The 19,649-nt window shown below is 44.3% G+C and overlaps 1 protein-coding gene and 2 non-coding genes across 3 annotated transcripts in view; 1 reads left to right on the top strand and 2 right to left on the bottom strand.

Annotated features, from left to right (window-relative positions):
• Positions 1–12,057, bottom strand: part of NCKIPSD (NCK interacting protein with SH3 domain) — an 80,785-nt gene extending 68,728 nt beyond the window's left edge. Inside the window, exon 1 of the mRNA XM_073644904.1 lies at positions 11,787–12,057. Within this exon, the coding sequence (XP_073501005.1) occupies positions 11,787–12,032 (246 nt within the window). The 5' untranslated portion in view covers positions 12,033–12,057. The remainder of the gene's footprint in view (positions 1–11,786) is intronic.
• Positions 12,058–16,666: 4,609 nt separating this feature from the next.
• Positions 16,667–16,740, bottom strand: TRNAN-GUU (transfer RNA asparagine (anticodon GUU)). The gene has a single exon. It is a non-coding gene; the product is annotated as a tRNA-Asn (tRNA).
• A 420-nt stretch (positions 16,741–17,160) lies between these two features.
• TRNAF-GAA (transfer RNA phenylalanine (anticodon GAA)) lies at positions 17,161–17,233 on the top strand. The gene has a single exon. It is a non-coding gene; the product is annotated as a tRNA-Phe (tRNA).
• The last annotated feature ends 2,416 nt before the right edge of the window (positions 17,234–19,649 follow it).

The raw sequence follows: 19,649 nt of genomic DNA on the forward strand, positions 1-19,649 counted from the left end.
GATCGACGTCAGCTGAGGAAGCCTTTAGCGCGGTTTTGTAAAAAGCACATAATGTAATTAGCATCTGGTCCTTCCATGTAACACGAGGGAAGCTCTCCCTCCGCCCGACGCTCTACCCCTGACCCACAGCACCATCCGACATGAAGCAAACAACCTGCTGAAGCATGGCGGAGCAGAACTCTGTGATTAATCTCTGACATTAATTAGCAGCTCACTTCATGGGACCGTAGCATGCATTTCTGCAGGAAGGCAAACGACTCTGAAATAATAGAAGATGAGGGGTCTGCTACCTGGAGAAATCACAGAGATACAGATTTCATAATTACCATCAGTATATGGAGCTTCCGATGTGGAGGCAGGATGGCAGTATCTCTAAGGACATTATTATATTGGCGTGATCGTCCCTGCTGCGACAGGTATTACATGAGCGGACAGATTTCATGCATCCTGCGTTCATGTGCGACTGTGTGAAACCTACATCCATTCCTCCGAGAGTTACACTCCAGAATTTAGGAATATGTCCCACTGTCCAGGGAGGTCACCCGCATGTCCCGATTTCAACTGTATTCAACTGTGCCGGACAACCTCTTTAAGGGGTCTTATTATACGTGGTGCACAATACGTTCTGCATGTGTGCCCTGTGCCAGCCTGAAGCAAATACTTCACTGCTTAAATTAAAGAGTTATCAGATCCAGACCTTTTAATTGTGGTCAAAGGAGACCACAGTATTATCAGAAGAGATCTCTCACCCACCATAGATTGGGTCACTGGGTTTACTGGTGACACAATCGGTGCAACTGGGGCATGCAGAACTTGTGACCAAGAAAGGACTCTGGGGCTGTTTGTTCACGTTTTGTGTTCTCTATTGGCAGTGGCTATGAAAGCGTTAAGGGGAATTTGTCACCCCTCAAAATGCAATTTAAACAACCTATACAGTGCTATAGGGGACTTAGCAATGCGGCCAGCCACTATGCGAGTGCACGGTGAGGCAGCGTCAATGCGCACGCAGATTGCGATTGCAAGCAGCAATTGCTCTCGGAAACTAGCGCTATCAATCAGAAGTAGGGTGGAAACCGCCAACATGCAAAATGAGGGTTTAATGGTGAACTGAACTCTTGGCCGCGTCAAGGGTACACCACAGCCCCCTCGTTTGCATATGAATAAAAATAAAATATTTTCTCAGGCATCGTACCAGATACAGTGCGAATATGATTTACATAGGGGCTAAGTCCACTATATCACTGTATAATCGTTTAAAAAGCATTTTTGGGGGGGTGACAGGCTCCCCTTTAATCATCTTGGCGTGAGGAATCTCATTAAGACAACGAAGCACTTGCTCCAAGGCGGCATAGGCAACTTTTCTACAACACCATAGAATAAAGCCCCTTATCGGCTGCAGTAAAAAAGTGAATTGGTGATATTTAAGGAGTTAAGTAATAATTGAATCGTTGCTAATATGGCTGCAGTCATTTACCACCACAGGCACAAGAGAGTTGCTAAGCCGGTTATCGAAACAAAAAACAAAGTTGTGTTATTCGTGCAGTCACTGGACGATGCAGAACGTGTCAGGTTCATAATCGCTGATGAAAGGTGATGATAGTTCCTGGATGACAATGATGGACGACACACACACACGATGGTTTTGTGCCAAACTTGTTTAAAAAGAACTCCGGGGATTCCTCTGGTCATTTCTCACATCCTGGGTCGTCTCCTTTTAACTTGGCAAACCTTGCAAGGATCCCCACTGTACAACCTGCAGAGACACAGCAGCCTCCGGTCTCCGGATCTTGCCGCACTTTCCTTTTTTTTGGGTGCTTTCTTGACTACACCTTTCCATGCTGCAGAGCTAGAAATCTTATGTAGGACCCATCACTGCTCCTTACCAAACACTTATGCTCCCAAGGAATCAATTCTGGAACATCTTCAGTCCCTCATTTATTCCGCCTGACTACCTGTTGTTACCATTCTCCTGTCATCGGGGAGGGGCCCTACAAACTTTTCTACTATTTAATCAGTGCTGCTAACAGTGCAAAAATGTGTAGGAAAAAAACCTAAAGGGGGAATGACCGCACTGTGTTGTCAATTTTCATACAATTCCAAGAGGAATAAGAGAGGAAAGGCAAGATGCAAAGTCCCAGGAGAATGCTCCAGATTTGGTCAATCTTGGAGAATGCAAATGTCAGGAGGGCTGCCTGGTGCCTGTGCAGAGAAGAGGCAGTCTGCTGTACAGCATGGGACTTCCAGCACATGTAATGACCATTAGCTGCTGCCTCTGGAAATGTTTTATCTTTTAGTAAATATTTGTATTGTCCTCAAAATAATTCAGGAGAATCTTCTCCCATCTCTCTGCATTGAGCCATCCCTCTATTATTCCTCTTGAAACTTCAGTAATAAATTGACAACTGGGCATTGCCATTTTTCTTAGTCAGGGTGGTGTCCCTACAAAGTCCGCAGTGATTGGACAGCATTGTACGATATGGGGTCACATCCCTCACTGGTAACACCCGGTTGTTATTTTTCAAGAGGAATAACAGAGGAATAACCAGAACACAATTCATTGATGCTCCAAAATGGTTATTTCATGATTGCAGACTGTCAGGTCATGCTGGGAGTTGTAGTTCCACAGCAGATGAAGTGTTGCAAGTTCTTTGGTCGCACGATTCCTCAGTCTCAAACTGGAAGTGTCACTAAACAAGAACCTTGATTGTAAGAGGAGACCTCGAGCTGAATGGGAGCAGCTGTCGTCTTTTTACGGACCAGAGGTATTTTTGGCATCTGCAAGAATAATGGCCGAGCCCATAAACATCGCTGAGGGTCATCTGCCGTTATGATAAATTGCTCACACTTCTACATCAGACATGAGCCGTTCATGGGCGTCACACAGTAGCGCTGGTGATGGGGTGGAATATTTAGGGCTGATAATGGGGCTGTCAATTACCCAGAAAACATTAGGTCTCAAACCACGTTCAGGAAGCCGTACGGAGGCGCAGAAGTCCCCGCAGTGCTGTATTATGGGGCGCTGGCGATTACTGTGCCGTTTTATGATGGTCAGTACCATAAAAGAACACCAGAGAAGAATACCCCCAAAATGTGGTAATCGATGGATCCTTTTTTTTTCTCTCATAAGATTGCAACTGAAGCAAAACTATATACAAAAGTGGAGACATACAGGGGTACAGAAGACCCAAATCTGTAGTCTTAGGGGGCAGCATTACGGAATGTGCACATGTTGAATATTAGCCGAAAAATGCAAAAAAAAAAAAAAAAAAAATCAGCACAATTTTTATGCGTTTTTCCCATTCATTTAAATGTGAAATGAAACGAAACGTGAAACGATGCAAAAAAAATGCTGAAAGAATTGACAAGCTACTGATTAAAAAAAAAAAAAGTGAAATCTTAAAAAGGAAAAAAATAAGCATCATGCGCAGAAATCTCATTCACTTTGCTGGTACTGTAAAATTCTGTATTTTTTCTTCGTGTTAAAAACGCAGAGTGTGAACAAGCTTTTAGGGAGCGTTGCATTTTTTTTGCAAGACAAAAAAAAGTGCACATTAACAAAACCGCAGCATTTTCATTTCTATTGCAGATTTTCACCGCAGATTTCAGTCTTTGAAATGCATAGGGTGAAATCTGCAGTTAGTTTGCAGGGCTGGTGAAGATTTTGAGAGGGAATGGGGGTTTCCCAGCAGTTTCCTTCTATGGATAGGTGGGGTGATAAATGTTGTTTATGGGTCAATCCCTTTAAATTAATGTGCATAATTTGATGTGAGATCTGCAGGAGTATTTGTGCTGGACACCTCTGCTGTGCACTGACACGATCCGTGTGATGGGTGCAATGTTCAGCTGTATCGCACGTCTCCTAATCTGAACTAATAACCCTATAGGTATAAATGAGGTTGTTGGTTCAGGTCAGGAGACCTACGGTCCAGATGGGAATTGCACCCAGAACACCAACCATAAAACATGGTGGAGTCAGTGCGCCCTTATAGTGCTGCCAGGGCATTGACCATTGCAAACGTCAGATGTTTTTGAGTGAATATCAGCCATGTAATGTTGATGAGCGGCTTCATAGGATTAGTCTATTTGTGCAATAGGAATTAGATACAAAGACCTACAGATTTCTAGGATGTTGAGCCTTTTCCACAGGTCGATTTTGTAAGATCTCTCTCCTCTCTGTGGGGCATCAGTTATTGCAGGACCATAACCTAGTAACCCCAATCATCTGGTGCTACCCCCCTATCTCCGTATCTGGGGATCCCCCATGTCACCTAATTCCCTTGTACTACCAGGTAGTATGTGACATTTCATTTTTCTTCCCGCGGCCTACAACAGATTTATTACATGAAGCTCCTGGATGCGCTTTCCCTCTAAATGATTAGCTTTGTTTAGCGGCACCGTATCATCTGGGGTTTTCGCTCGGGTTACGTGCCGCCTGTCAAGGAGCTGAACATCATTATATCACAGTAAATTCAACATTCACTTCAGGGTTACAATAATTGACTACAATAGCAATAGTCCTCTGGTGCACGGGGAGAAGGGGGGGAAAGAAGAAAAAAAATGTCACATTACACCGTATACGGGAACTAAAAATAGTGGCAGCTATTCCCCCGCCGCGTCGCATCAAAACAGACGGTGCGATCCGCCTGACAGGTTAGTTCAATGCAATTCCACGGTAAAGGGCAGGAAAATCTCTTTAATTCAATCGCGTGGCGTCCCGCTTTATGAGGAGCTCGAGTTCCTGCTGCCATGTTCATCATCGCTTTATTGATTTATTTTTTTGCTTTTTTAGAAGAGAAAGAATACAGCAAAGATACGAGATGATACCAATCAATGCACCGTGCACGGCATCACCGCCAGCCCCACAGATCCATCCACTCATGCAGCAGATTAGGGAACCCATGATCGATCTGACATGATAAGATGCCACTTTGGGACAACCCTTTAAAAAGGGACGGTCATAAGAAAGTTTCCCGGGGGTCCGCTGAAGGTTTGGTCAGTTTTAGGGTCACTGGAATTCTGTGGCGATCCCTTTATTACATATGTGCACATGATCTGTAGTGAAGGAGGGTGGTCCCATTCCTTGATAGGCTCAAGGAATCCCTGACAACAAACCCTATAATTTAGGCTACGTTCAGAAAGTTTTTCTCCGGCAGCTACGGAGAACGTCGCCATTTCAATTCAGCAGATGAGCTTCTATAATCAGTGCAGAACATGAGAAATGTATCCAGAATCCAAGCATCTGCAGTCCATTATGAGAACATCAGAAAAACATCAAGACACGCCAGCGAGCGCGCGGTGACACGTGTTTAATAACCGCACTGACAGCCCCTCCGAGAGCGCTGAAAGCACAAACCGCAGTATCCCAGATAAATGCACCGAGCGGGGATTTGTCGCCGTGAATTCATTCCATTTGCACCGTTACTTTGCACCATTGTAAATTAGCTTCATTTGCAGAATGAAGTGTGAAGAGAGTTCTGCGATTCCCGTTTTGACAAGTCGAATCAATTCTTAGGATTAAAGAAGCAACGAGCACAATCCTGGAAGGAAAGCAAAGCTGGCCGGTTGTCAACAAGCATGGAAAAAAAAGCAAGATGCCATGTGTAAATCACTGCAAGGTTATCAGCCGCTACTTCCAAAACGCGCATGTAATACTACAAGCCACCAGCCGGTGGAGCGGCGAGGTATTAGCGGCATTCAATGCATTACAAGTGGCAATAATGGGGTAAATAAAGTGAAATGTGATTTAAAGCGGATGTCTGGTTAAAAAAAAAAAAAGACCTTTAGCAATTTTTTGGAATGTGGAGAAGCTATATGTAATGTTCCATCTTCCCTGTGGTGGCGCTACAAAGAAAAATGAACACATTCGGTGCAGGTCACAGCTTATTTTGAAGGTGAATCACTCCAAGCTGCGCTCCTCTAAAATAGACAGACCCTTTACAACAAATCCAATGCACGGGCCTAAATCCTACAACTGGCATGCAAACTGCTTCGATTACATGTTGTAAAATTGTGCAAAATTTTGCAAAAATTTCAGTAAAAAAAAAAAAGACTAAAAGTTTATTCACACTTTGCTCAATTTTTCCGGTGCAGCTTTAAGAAAAAAAAAAAAAAAAATATATATATATATATATATATATATATATATATATATATATATATATATATATATATATATATATATATATATATATATATATATATATATATATATATATATATATATATATATATATATATAATAAAATTAATAAAAGTGAACGTCTGGCTGGCATCTACTTTTTCAGCTGCACAAAAACCATAACACACATCATCCCTGACAACAATGAGACGCCATTAATTCCCCAAATGAGGCCGGCAGTGATACACTGCAACACTTTGTGCTAAAAATATTCCTAAAAAGAAGGTAAAAAACTGAAAACAATCAAACAGCGATATTACGACTGCCAAGACGGAACCGTAGGAAATCACATATTAAATGCCATTAATATTAGCGCACAAAGTAGTTTAATCTAATTTGTACTATTAATTTTATTCACAGAAGGTTGATTCAATTATCCTGGCGTTAGACGAGAAGCGAATACTAATCTGAGCGAGAAAAACTCACACGGGACAAGTGCTCAAAAGTAGGAAAATCTCCTGCACCGCAAAGGTCAGAGGGAAAACAACAGGGAGCAGCGACTGGGGAGCGCGCCGGGCATCACAGCGGGAGAGGTGGCGCGGAAGTCACCCGCAGTGATCACACTCATTAACCCTACCATTGTTGGGAATTTACCGCAGGGGGTCACCACTAAATCTTATCGGCAAGCCGCAAAATGCATGCACAAAAATGTGCTGAGGCATTTAAGCTGCGCGACAATTTTAGGGTGTGATTTCAATGCAAGATGTGCACAATTAAAGGGTTGTTTCACATCGAGGGGAGCCTAACAGGATGGTGCCTAACAAGATGAACACTTACCAGTAGAGAGGACATCAATAAGACGCCATGCCGCAAACATCCAGCTTTCCCTGACCCTTGAATGGTAAATTTGGCTACTTTTGCAGCAATGTGCCAGGACAAGGTAGATTTGCCATTCAGGACCCTGGAGAAGTTGGGTAGTAACCAATATGGCTGTCAATGGGGTTATCTACAGGAATCTGACTACAAAGTAGTAAGGTGGAATTTGGCCTAAATTGTGATATCTTCCTGTACCTTCTGGTCTTCAGACTGGATGTGCAAGAAGCCAAATGACTGTTCACACAGACACATGGGAAGGAACAAGCATCTATCACCTATATGCCACAGCAACCTTAATGAGCCCTCAGAGAAAAGCAGCAGAGGAGCTCGGCTCCTGGATTTTAATAATGCATGCCTGTGGACCCCTGGGGCCCGACCCGCATGATATCAACACCATAACACTGTAAATTATGCATGCAACATGGCAGCGTGAATTAAAAGTAAACATTCCCTATCGGAGGGCTGATTTAAAGCCGCCGCTTTAATGAGAGTCAAATCTGAAATGGGTAATAAAGTTATTTAGGGATCTTAAAGGAGCGCAGGATCGGCAGGCAGGATCAGAGGCAGGATCGGACATTTGGGTTTACGGAGAGCTGCAATGTGTGACTGGGAGGCCAGTAAAAAACAGATCTACACGGCTCACTACGTCCCTCCGACTCTCCCCTTCCGGGGCTCCTTTTCAGATCAGCCGACTGTAGAGCTGCTTATGTCAATCAGACTGACATGAACGTCCACTAAGAGAAGCAGCTCTGCAGCAGCAATCATTATATTGACTGTAATATACACTGCAGCTGCTGCAGAACCTCTAAAAGAAATACATTGGGGAAGGGAGACAAGCAGAAACTGTGTGATGCTGTACAATAAATGTGCTTTCCTTACGCACCTCACCAATAATTTGCACCAAAATGACCGTGCACGTCATTAATTAATCTGCCACAATTTTACATCTACTGACAGGCGCGACCCAATGCACCAGTATATTGGCGAAAACAGAGGCAGAATTTTGCAGATCAAATCTCCAATACATATAAGATGGATAGATGCTAGATTATACTGAATGAGATAGAGAGATCCATGCTGATAGTCTCTCTTTTCGCTGGTGTTGATGTCCGGTTTCTGGCACAGATGATATTTCCGCTCCCAGTCTACAGCGGATGTGACTTGCATGCTACACCAGTCTGTGCACTGATCAAGCCTTGCATTTCCCATCTCCGGCTCGCTGTATTGAGTCACTGCAGACTTTGATCGATATTTGCAGTAATGGGATTGTTCCCATCGGTGCACACATCAGTGGCGGTCCACCTGTCCAGCCTGCAGTTGAGCATTTCACATGTAAACCCGAGACCTGGAATAACATGGGAACTGTTCATAACCATTACATGCAATTGTCCTAAATCCCATCTAACGTTCAGCACGGTGCATCCTATTTTTCTCTTTCTAAGCTACTTATACACACTGTATTAATATTGGGGGGGAATCTAGTCCCCCAACTGTCCACAGACAGCAGATGTTATGGAGGTGAGGATCAGATATGCTGGATTTCACCATGCTTGATCCTTTGCTGTGCAGGGAGTTAAGCCGCTGCCAGTGGTGTCCTAACAGCTGCTCGTCTCCCTCTTCATTACAGTGAGCACGCTCGCTTGGGCACAGAGAAGTGTGCACGCTTACAAGGAGGTCAGGCGGAATGGCCCTCTTATGTGAATGGCCATCTTTAAAGCATGACCACATTTCATGACGGCAGTTTGGTAAAAAGTTGGAGAAAATGTGGCCCCCACTGAGCCCCTAAAATGGATGGCCGGCTTCTGCAAGCTGCTAGCCAGTACCTGGAATAGATGCCTTTCACCTGCCCAGTGGGCACCATGCAGAACGGCTGCAGCTCTCTGCCCTTCTAAGGAACAAAATTTGGGCTGAGAATGTGCATACTGCACATGTTTAATGGAGAACTGCCATACGTACTGCAGAAAGAGGCAGAAGAGGGAGCTTTCATCAATCCCTGTCATTGATGTGAATGGGAGCGGAGCTGCACACAATTTATGGAGCTGTGCTGTTCTGGCAACCCAGGGTGCATGGTGTTGGACCACCAGAAATTTAAAAATTGATAACCTATCCTAACAATAGATCAATGTCCAAGTCCTGGACAACCCTCCTTAAAGAGGTTCTGCAGCAGGAGGGGGTCTACAAGATGACAAGTAATTGCAGAAGGGTTTTCAAGGTTGCTGGAAATCTCTGCGGAGCTCCATGACCTGCACAGAATCCCACCACCGGCAGCCCTCTGCTGTTATATGGCCCCTGTGGCTTGTACTAGCCATATAATGGATGGTTGGGGCACATGGTACCGGATGTGATGTGGAATTGCTACAACATTTTAGTCACAAATCAGAACTATAAAGTCGTATTTAACAATCCCGCGTCGTCCCAGTATAATAGGTTCATTTCAGCAGGACATAATTCTCAGCTATAATGTAATGTTCGTTCTCCGCACCAATTTTCCCCAGTCACATTCGCTCTACGACGGAGGATTTTATATTAATTTACGGAAGGCGGTTATCAGATTATTAACAAGCAGCATATAATGGATGGAAATTACTTCTTGTAGCGTTAAATGAGACATTTTACATTGGATTTGAAGCACATCCCGGACACCAGCTGTATCCCTGCCGACCCCGGCCACAAGCGCAGCATGCAGAACAGGAGCCCACTGAGCCCCGACAGACTATAATAAGGGGTATTCCCTTCTTTTAATGCAATGGTTCATCCTTAGGCTATGCCATTACTTAAAGGGCCATTCCTGCAATTCGAAGTTATCTTCATCTGTGAGATACCTTTGGGGATCTGATGATTGGGATCAGAAGATGGGGGGCACTGGATCCTGAGAATAGAGCACCAGTGCCCATGCTCGACCTCCACTCCATTCATTGTCTATGGGACTGCTAGAAATACTGGAGAGCAGCGCTCAGCAATTTCCTGCAGCACCATAGAAAATAAATGGATATCGAGCATGTGCAACCCGGGCCCAGCTATTCGATAGAGTGGCGGTGACATTCAATGGTGGGAATATTTCTTTAAACAGCGGCCCACCTAGCCACTCACTGGGCAAGGAATTAGCACGGCCCTTTCAAATGAACAGAGCACGGGCACAGAAGTGGACGGGATCGCTAATGTGCAGCAAAGCTAGCTCTGCGCCCCTTTTTTCATTCTCTGGATCGGTGGGCGTCCCACACATCAGATCTGCACGGATCATAAATCCGAGGGATTACCATCACTTTATCAGGGCATAGAGCGGTAACAAAGAATTTCAACACTACAGGATGGGTTCCCCCAAGGGCATCAACGCTGGCACAACCAAAGTACAGTAAGGGAGTATCATAAAATCTGGTGCAAAATAAAAGTGGAGGCCAAATCTCTTTTTTCTGAGGTCTTTTTCAAAAATGAGAAACACAATTTGATTGGCCGCCATTACATTTTAGTGAATCTCCACAATCCTTAAGGGTGATGTCACAATAACTCTCTGCGATCCTTGCAACATACAATCACTAGACGAGTTTCCCCGACTCCTCTAATGTCTATCTATAGGTTACCAAGACACAACTGCAAGACCAGACTGCATAGACGGTAGGCACATTAGTCTGCATAGAAGCTGTATACACAAAACGGTAAGATAGTTTTAACCAAAACTTGTTGCAAAGTTCCTTTAAGGGGCTGTCTCATCTTGGTAAATGGACAACTCGCAAGTTACTTCATAATATAAATCATGTTTACTGGCCGTTGTCTAGGTTGCAGCCCACCGCTGGAGTCTATTAGTGGTGGCTGGTTTCCTAGGCAAGGAGCGTGTGCTTACAAACTCTTTGCTATACTGATTGCAAGCTCTTGATCTGGCCAGCTCCGCTGCTCCTCCAATGTAGCAGAGGCAAAGCGACCTCTGCTCAAAGCAATGGAGAGCGCAAAGATCAGACCAGCGGCACAGCCTTCGTCAGGGGAGCCCCCCCCCACAGGAGCATTAAGACAGGAGCAGAGGAGCGATGCAGGCACGTATATATTTAGATTCTGAGAAAATATACTTGATAAATCCATCCGGGGACCAGACTAGTCCGGCTCTGCCCCAGGCCAGCTCTTCCCAGCGCCGCTACAGGTGATAGACAGGTCTCTTCCCCCATGTGTACATAAAGAGAGAACTGTCAAATCACTTGCGGCAGCGCTGGGAGCAGAGAGACTTGTCTCATCCCTGGCTATGATCCCTGGATGGATTTTCTAACTATACTTTCTCTATACGCCAGGCTGAGATTTCTGTTATCGGTGTTTCAGGCAGCATCAATCAGATGATAGAATCCATTTAAAGGGGTTGTACACAGTTTTCAGCGGTGTCATGTGACCAGCGCTGTGAGTGATGGCGGCCGACTGCCGCGTTTTAATAGCTAAACCAGCCCCCTTCCCTGGCTATGCCCTTGCTATGGTAAGAAAGGGGCTGGCAGCCAGCCCCCTTCACACCGACACTGGAAACGCTCGCCCAAGTGGGGCTAACTTTATACTGTATATGCAATGGAGCAGGATATATACCCGGCTGTGCAGCGTCCCCCAGTGGCGAGCACAGGCTTGGATTATTTATTTTGCTGCCCATCGATCAAACTCCACAAACTTCAATGGAAAGTGACATAAAAGTCCTACAACATGACATCACTACTGGGTGTGATGACGTCATACCCTCTGAGTGCCGGTATGACGTCACAGGTCCAGGGCAGAAGGAGATGACGTCACACACAGGCTACCCTATCAGGCCCCTCCCAGAGCCGCTCACCTTGATCCTCTCCAGGTAGGAGGCCGGCACGTAGCCCGTGTCCCCGCTGCTGCAGCGGCTGGCCAGCCACCAGTGCTGGTTACACCGCTCCAGTATCAGGAAGTTCTCCCCGGCCCCGAACTGCAGAGAATTGGACTCCGGAGAGCGAAAAGCGTACAGAGCTCGGTACATGGCGGAACCGTCCTCCCCGGGCCGAACCCTGACTGACTGAGCGCGCTCCCGACGCTGAAAGTCCCCGTCAGTCATGTGACATCCTCTTCCCCCCCACCCCGACGCACAGCGCGCGCACTACACTTCACTGCGCACGCGCCTGCATCTGTGTGTTTATTTTTCCAGTTCTTTTTTTTTTTTTTTTTTTTTTTTTTTTTTTAAAGCAAACTTTATTGAAACGTAACAATATCCTAATGATAAATAAAGTCATTTTTCTTTCTCTGCCACATGATACACCATATTATTTAGAAACAACACTGACACATTCTGCCCCGTCCTGGAGTGAGGTTTACGTAAAAAACCGTCCCCATGAGCGTTCGTTCTTCCCCGGGGGTTTCTGACGTTTTTAACTTTTAATTAACCTGTTGAATATACGCAGAGGACAAAAAAAGAAGTATCAGACTACGTAAAGTTTTGTTTGTAGTCTGTTCCCATGGAGACGCATAGCTCTGCATAGGAGCTGTAGAAACAATAAAAACATTAGCGACGTTGCTTCGGTTTTCATTTTAGAAGCAATAGAGAAAAAAAAAAATGTTCCCACCCTTCGCCCTCCCTGTTAGGCTTCATTCACATGTCCAGTTTTTTCACAGACCCATAGACTTACATTGCTCATTTTTGATCCGACCCTCGGATCAAAATCAGACATGTCTCCTGGATTTTCCGTGGCCATGTGAATGGCCCCATAGACTATCACAGATCTCTGTTCTATCCTGGAAAAACACAGATAACCCTCGTACGTGAAAATCGGCCGTCTGAATGAGCCCAAACTAACGGAAGTGCACAAGTTTACTGCACTGACTTTTATGATGTGGATCGGACAAGATCCTGGAAGAAAAAAATGTGCAGATTTTGCAGCGGATTTCCTGTTTCTGAATCCTGCCCTCCGGCAACGACGCATTACACAGATGCACGACCACTGCACATCTGTCCTCATGTCTTCCCAGGGGCGGATTTGCTGCTGAATCTTTTCCTGAGGATTTCTTTTAAAAAGAATCTCTGCAGCAAATGTGATTTCTTAAGATAATCAGCACTAAGTATCTTAAGAGATTACAGTTACGGGTTGGAACCCTTACTTGTGCACCACCCACCAGAGTGTTGTACACCCATCTTTATTGCAGCAAATGTGAAACATCCGGATGTACCTGAATAAAGAGAGCGCGGAGCATAGGACCGCCAGTGTGACATAGACGTACGTTCCATGCATTTACCTGGTGTAAAGTGGTGCAGGAATACAGCTGGGACTACAGAAATGCTTCGTGCCGCTGTGACATTGCAACGTAACACATTTGAATGGATCACAGAAACAAAATCAGACACAGTCTGATTTTTTCCAACTTGTTTGTTGCGCGCCTTAGCACTTGCAATGAGACCCCATTCACTTGTATTGTGCTGCAATATAGCAGCGGCACATAGTGATCTTTGGCCGCGCGACCTGTAGCACTAGTGCCTAACTGTGCTGAAACCCCCACGGTCCTCTGAGACTGAAGAAGGACTCATTACCAAGGGCCTTTCTCTTGTACAAAAATGTGCTACTGTAAAGGACATATCGATATTCATGCTATAGTTACTTTTATAGTTACTTCATTTTTTGATTTCTTGCTTCTAAAATCATGTTATTATTACTCTTTGCATAGCATACATTCTTTTATTCTTTTCTCCTGCTTCACATGCAATTTTCTCACAAGAACCTTTTCTCTCAAGAACATTCTATGAAATACCCTGCTCCTGTTATCTAACTAGTCTGAGCCGGGATGTATAACCTTGAAACTTTCCATCATGTGCCAAACTAACGATAATATGACCATATGTGTGTTTCCGTAATAATTGTACTAACATTGGTTTAAGCCTGTAGTATGGCTGTAGGTGATTGGCTATTGATATACTCAAAACAATATATAATGCTAAGTAAAATAAACGGGATTAGAGATTCTCCGGATCCTCCCATACAGAGCTTTGTCTCCGTCTGGTTCCCTGATTGCAATCAACCTTGTAACATAATAATTTGACACTCACTTGGTCAACTGTGAAGGGTCATTGCTGCCCTCCCTCAATACTACTTACCCCTCTATTTTACTTCCATTACCACCTTTATAAATATAAATGAGGCAGGATCACTATCATTTACACCAGAAATAGGAGTAAATTCTTGGGGAGATGTACCCCTGCTCTTCAGATCCATCTCTTTGTTTTTCTCGCCCCTCTTTGCTTCCAATTTTTACTTTTCTCCTTCCAAAGGCTATCACTTTTTTCTTTCATTTTTCGATCAATAGAAGGTATCAGGGCTTGCTTTATGCTGGACGAGCTGTAGTTTTTATCATTACTGTTTTGGAGTCCGTACTACTTTCTGAACAATTCTTTTAAGTGACCAAACAAAATAGCGATTCTGACATTTCGTTTTTTTTTTTTTATTTGCTTGTTTCGGCGTGCACCATGTAGGATAGATATTATAATGTTTTTGTAGCTCGGACAGCTATGGAAATAGTAAATGCCAATTATGTTGATTTTTCTATTTTTTAGACGTTATTTACGTTCCCGTAAAAGGGCAGTGATATGAACTGTTAATATTTTTTTTTATGTAAATATTTTTTCATTGTTTTTTTTACATTGTATATTAGTCCCCCTAGAGGACTTGTATAATACACTCTAATATTGCAATGTGTTATAAAAAATACTGATCTCCCTTGCTGGCAGACACAATGGCCTTCTTAAGGCTACGCCATTGGTATCCCACATTTCTATGGGGTGGGTGGTAACTAGGATAAGGGGGCAGACAGACAGCCGTATTTCTCGTGCAAGAATCGCATCACAATCCTCGGACTGACCGTCGACTCTCCTGACCTGAACATAATAGCTGCATAGAAATACATCATGCTTTCACTCTCCGGTCAGGAGAGGTGCCGGGCCAGTCCGAGTACTGCGATGTGATCCTACGGCCGTCTGCATCCTTAGAAGAGACCCCGCTCTCCATTTCCAGCCTCTTAAATGACAACATCTGATGGGTTAAGCCACTGCAATCACAGTAGTTAGACTCAGGTGCTGGCTGGACAATATAGTCAGCACCAGAGCTGTATGAAGCATGCACGTAGTGCGCACAGGGCTGTAGGTCTGGTGTTGATCAGGTTCACCAGGTGCTGGCGTCTTTTCTCCTGCCTATAGTATTTTGGTTTCTAAGAGAAGAATCAGACAGATGTATAACTCTGACAGGGATCACAACGCAATGCTCGGACTGGCTGGCGGCTCTCCTAACCTGAGCATGACAGCTGCATAAAATGTAGCACACTTGGGTCAGGAGAGCTGCCAGCCAGTCCAAGCATTGCGTTGCGATCCCCGTCCGAGGTATACATACGTCCGTCTGACTCTTTCCTAATGCATAGGCTTCCTTAGATGCGCCAATTCTATTGATAGGGCTGAGCTTTTGCAGTTTAACGCATTTTACTCTAGTGCTCCCAGATTAACATTGATATATGAAACGCCAGTTGAAAAGCGTAACTAAACATATTTATTTAAAATTAAAATTTCTGAAACTTTGTAAATCACTTATTAGGGGATTTGCTTAAATTCCTGTAAAAAAAAAATAATGCATGTAACTGGCTTCCAAACCCTGGCTTTCCCTGGCCTATTTCCCTGCCTTCAGCTGCATTGATATCAGAACATACTCATATGGAGTACAGATGATGGCAGTGATGGGTCAGCTCCTTACTCCTCCTGAGCGTTCTGCCTAGGCTGGGGCTACAGGTGACTTTGGCTGCAACACCTGTCGTGCGACCAAGGTTCGTTCAGTGCCGCTCCATTATTGCAGCGCAACACAAGTGCATGGGGTCGCATTGCAACCCCCAGAGTACAGCGACTGCAACAAGCAAGTTGCAAAGAATCCAACAAGGTTGAGCTTCTTAGGACTTGCCCGCAGCCACTTACAGTAATTTTTGTACAGGAATGAAGACAAATCCCCTAATAAAGTGATTTGCAAAGAATCACATACACGTAGGAAACTCTGCTAAACTGTTAAACCAAAAGAACATGGCGTAAAAACAATGGGGTGTTCTGCTGCAATGTTACAGAAGTGATCCGATGCCTGCAGGTCCCATAGGGACTGCCAGTGCCAACATGCAGAAGTCCATATACTATCCTATTATATGTCTTCTGCCATGCCCTACTTGGTTGATTGGCAGGCTCATCTTAGAATGTAAGAAAATACTCACTTATAAGTTGTTATTTTTTATTGCCTACCATATTATATATTTTGCTTGTGTACAAAGAAAACAAATGATTGCAAAACCTGTGTCCTCCATGTGTGTGATCTGTCCTTACACAACCACATTCCTGTGGCGCATTACATCTATTATTCGTGCGGCCACAGCGCCACCGTGTGGCTATTTTGAGAATTACAACCAACATTTACATTGAACAGTGGATCAATGTGTACCTTATTATACGTTATAATAGTCTATACATTCTATAAATCACATTGATGAATTATTTATAGACATATCATTATGATAAATGTGTACAGAAGTATATTCAGAGTAAAATAATGAACTTTACATTTTCGTGTTCACCATCTTGACATGATTAAGCGTCTTAATTTTGGGTGAATAGGCTTTAGATAATTATAAGGAATGCAAAATCCCAATGAAATTTAAAAAAATAAAATGGAAAATAAAAAGAATCTTCGTCCCTGGGTGGGCTCGAACCACCAACCTTTCGGTTAACAGCCGAACGCGCTAACCGATTGCGCCACAGAGACTCATGAGCGTAAGAGCTGAGAACAAGTCTTATGAATGATCTGTGTTCGAATTCTAGAACTGGTGATTCTTGTTTCTATGGAAACGAAAAACAATATGAATAATAATGATCTTCATAGTGTAATATTAGTATCAGCAATAGTTGTACAGTTATTGTCTTGTACTGGCCGTCTGATACACAGGGAATATAGAGGATCTCTATATATATATCTATATATATCTCTCTCTATCAGTGGAGGATCCTGTTTTTTGCTGTCTGTGATGGATAAACATATGTATATTCCTATAGATTTACCTATAAATATATGTATATACTTCTATATATTTCCAGATGGAGCAGCACACAGGATCCTCCTCCAGTCCCTAGTGTCAGCTGTGTCCCTAGTGTCAGCTGTGTTAGTTGCAGCCTCAATCCAGCACTAGCCGAAATAGCTCAGTTGGGAGAGCGTTAGACTGAAGATCTAAAGGTCCCTGGTTCGATCCCGGGTTTCGGCAGTGGAGGTGGAGATTTTTTTTTTTATATGTACTTAGTTAATACAAAAAAAATATGTGTATATTTGTGTCGTAAATAATTGTTATTTTGAGCTGTAGTTATGAATACAAAACCTGCAGATATATTTCTTACAAGGAACACAATGGTGGAACTGTTATATTCATAGGGTCATGACACTATTCTTTTATTATTATACTCAGAGAGCGCTTTATATGGCACTATTTTCTTCAAGGGCACTTTGTGGCACTGTCATCAGCTTAGGGTACAACATATGGCACTACAGTATCATTTTCAGGGTGGCAGTTATATTCCATGGGTGTTATGTCTGACACTTTTGTTTTTAGGGTGCGCTGTGTGGCAATGTTATATTCAGTGGGCACAATGTATGGACATTCTACATGGGCATTATGTGTCACTCTAATATTCAGGTGGCACTGTCATATTCAGGGGGCATTATATATCACACTATTATTTTAAGGGGCACCACGTGGTATTATTGTAGTTGGAGAGCGTTTTATATGGCACTATTTTTTCACTTTGTGACACTATTATCTTCTGAGGGTACAACGTATGGCACTATCATTTTCAGGGGGCACTGTGTGGCAGTTATATTTAAAGGGTGTTATGTATGGCAGTGTTGTCTTTAGGGTGCACTGTGTGGCACTGTTAGATTCGGTGGACACAATGTATGGCACTACTATCTTCAGGGGCAGCATTGTGTGTCACTATTATATTCAGTGGTACTGTGCAGCACTGTTATATTCAGTGGGCACAATGTATGGCACTACTATCTTCAGGGGCAGCATTGTGTGTCACTATTATATTCAGTGGTACTGTGCAGCACTGTTATATTCAGTGGGCACAATGTATGGCACTACTATCTTCAGGAGCACTGTGCGACGCTGTTATATTCAAGGGGCACTATATATGACACTATTATTTTCAGGGGTACAGTGCAGCACTGTTATGTTAAAATAGTGCTATGTAAGGCACTACCGTTTTTGAGGGCATTGTATGTAACAATTGTATTCAGGTGCTCGGTGTCGCACTATTTTATTTAGAGGCAGTATGTATGGCACTATTATTTTCACAGGCACTGTTATATTCATAGGGCACTATTTTTGCTACTAGTAGTTTAAAGGGCACTTTGTGGCGCAATTGTATTCAGATGGCAATATATATGACCCTTATTTTCAGGGACACTCAGCACAATTTTTTTCAGAGTTTACAATTTATGGCACTATTATATTCAGAAGTAACTATGTATGGCTCTATTAATTTCAGGAGGCAGTGCAGTGCCTAGTGAGTGTCACGATAACATGCAGGGGGCACAGTGCGTTATGCCATTATTTATAGGGAACACTGTGGCACTCATATTTATGGGACAAAGTCTGGTACTATTATATTCAGATGAACAGAATGTTGCAGTATTTTTTAGGAACATTGTGCTATTATTTTCAAAGGACACAGTTTGTGCCACTATTATTCTTGAGTGCTATTTTGATGGTTAAGTGTGTGGCAGGATTATATTCAGCTGGCAGGGCTGCCATCAGGGCATTACTGCCCTTACTACTGTATGGGGCCCGGTGAACAGAAGCAAAAAGGGGGGGGGCAGCCAGCCCGGGTCCCCCTTTCTTTGCTTCTACTCAATGGGCCTCAGGGGGTCAGGGACAACAGTTCAGAGCATAATGCACTCGGCAGCCGCAAATGAGCGCTATACCTTTAAACCGCGGCCTGGTGCATCATGGTCCTGACGCCGGTCACATGACTCTCTGAGCGCTCATTTTCATTCTGGAGCAGAGCAGCGTGCATGCCACACATGTATTGGGACCCGGGACAGGCAGACTTAGGCGGCGGCAGGCAGGCAGTGTGTGTTACAGTGAGTAGGAGGAGGAGGCAGCAGTGGGCAGTGTATGAGGACTGGTGGAGGCTGCTGAGGGGTTTCTGGTGAGGGGAGGAGAGGCTGCTGAGGTGAGGCTGCTGAGGGGTTCCTGGTGGTGAGGGGAGGCTGCTGAGGGGTTTCTGGCGGCGAGAGGAGGCTAGTGAGGGGTTTCTGGTGGTGAGAGGAGGCAGCTGAGGAGATATTGACGGTGAGGGGAGGCTGCTGATGGGTTTCTGGTGGTGAGAGGAGGCTGCTGATGATATTTTGGAAGTGAGGGGAGGCTGCTGAGGGGTTTCTGGTGAGGGGAAGAGAGGCTGTTGAGGGGTTCATGGTGGTGAGAGGGGGCTGCTGAGGGGTTTCTGGCAGTGAGGGGAGGGTGCTGAGGGGTTTCTGGCAGTGAGGGGAGGGTGCTGAGGGGTTTCTGGCAGTGAGGGGAGGCTGCTGAGGGGTTTCTGGTGGTGAGGGGAGGCTGCTGAGGGGTTTCTGGCACTGAGGGGAGGCTGCTGAGGGGTTTCTGGTGGTGAGGGGAGGCTGCT

Source organism: Phyllobates terribilis, unplaced genomic scaffold, assembly GCF_046119375.1.
Source record: "Phyllobates terribilis strain yellow unplaced genomic scaffold, ASM4611937v1 Scaffold_8__6_contigs__length_399053987, whole genome shotgun sequence".
Lineage (NCBI taxonomy): Eukaryota > Metazoa > Chordata > Amphibia > Anura > Dendrobatidae > Phyllobates > Phyllobates terribilis.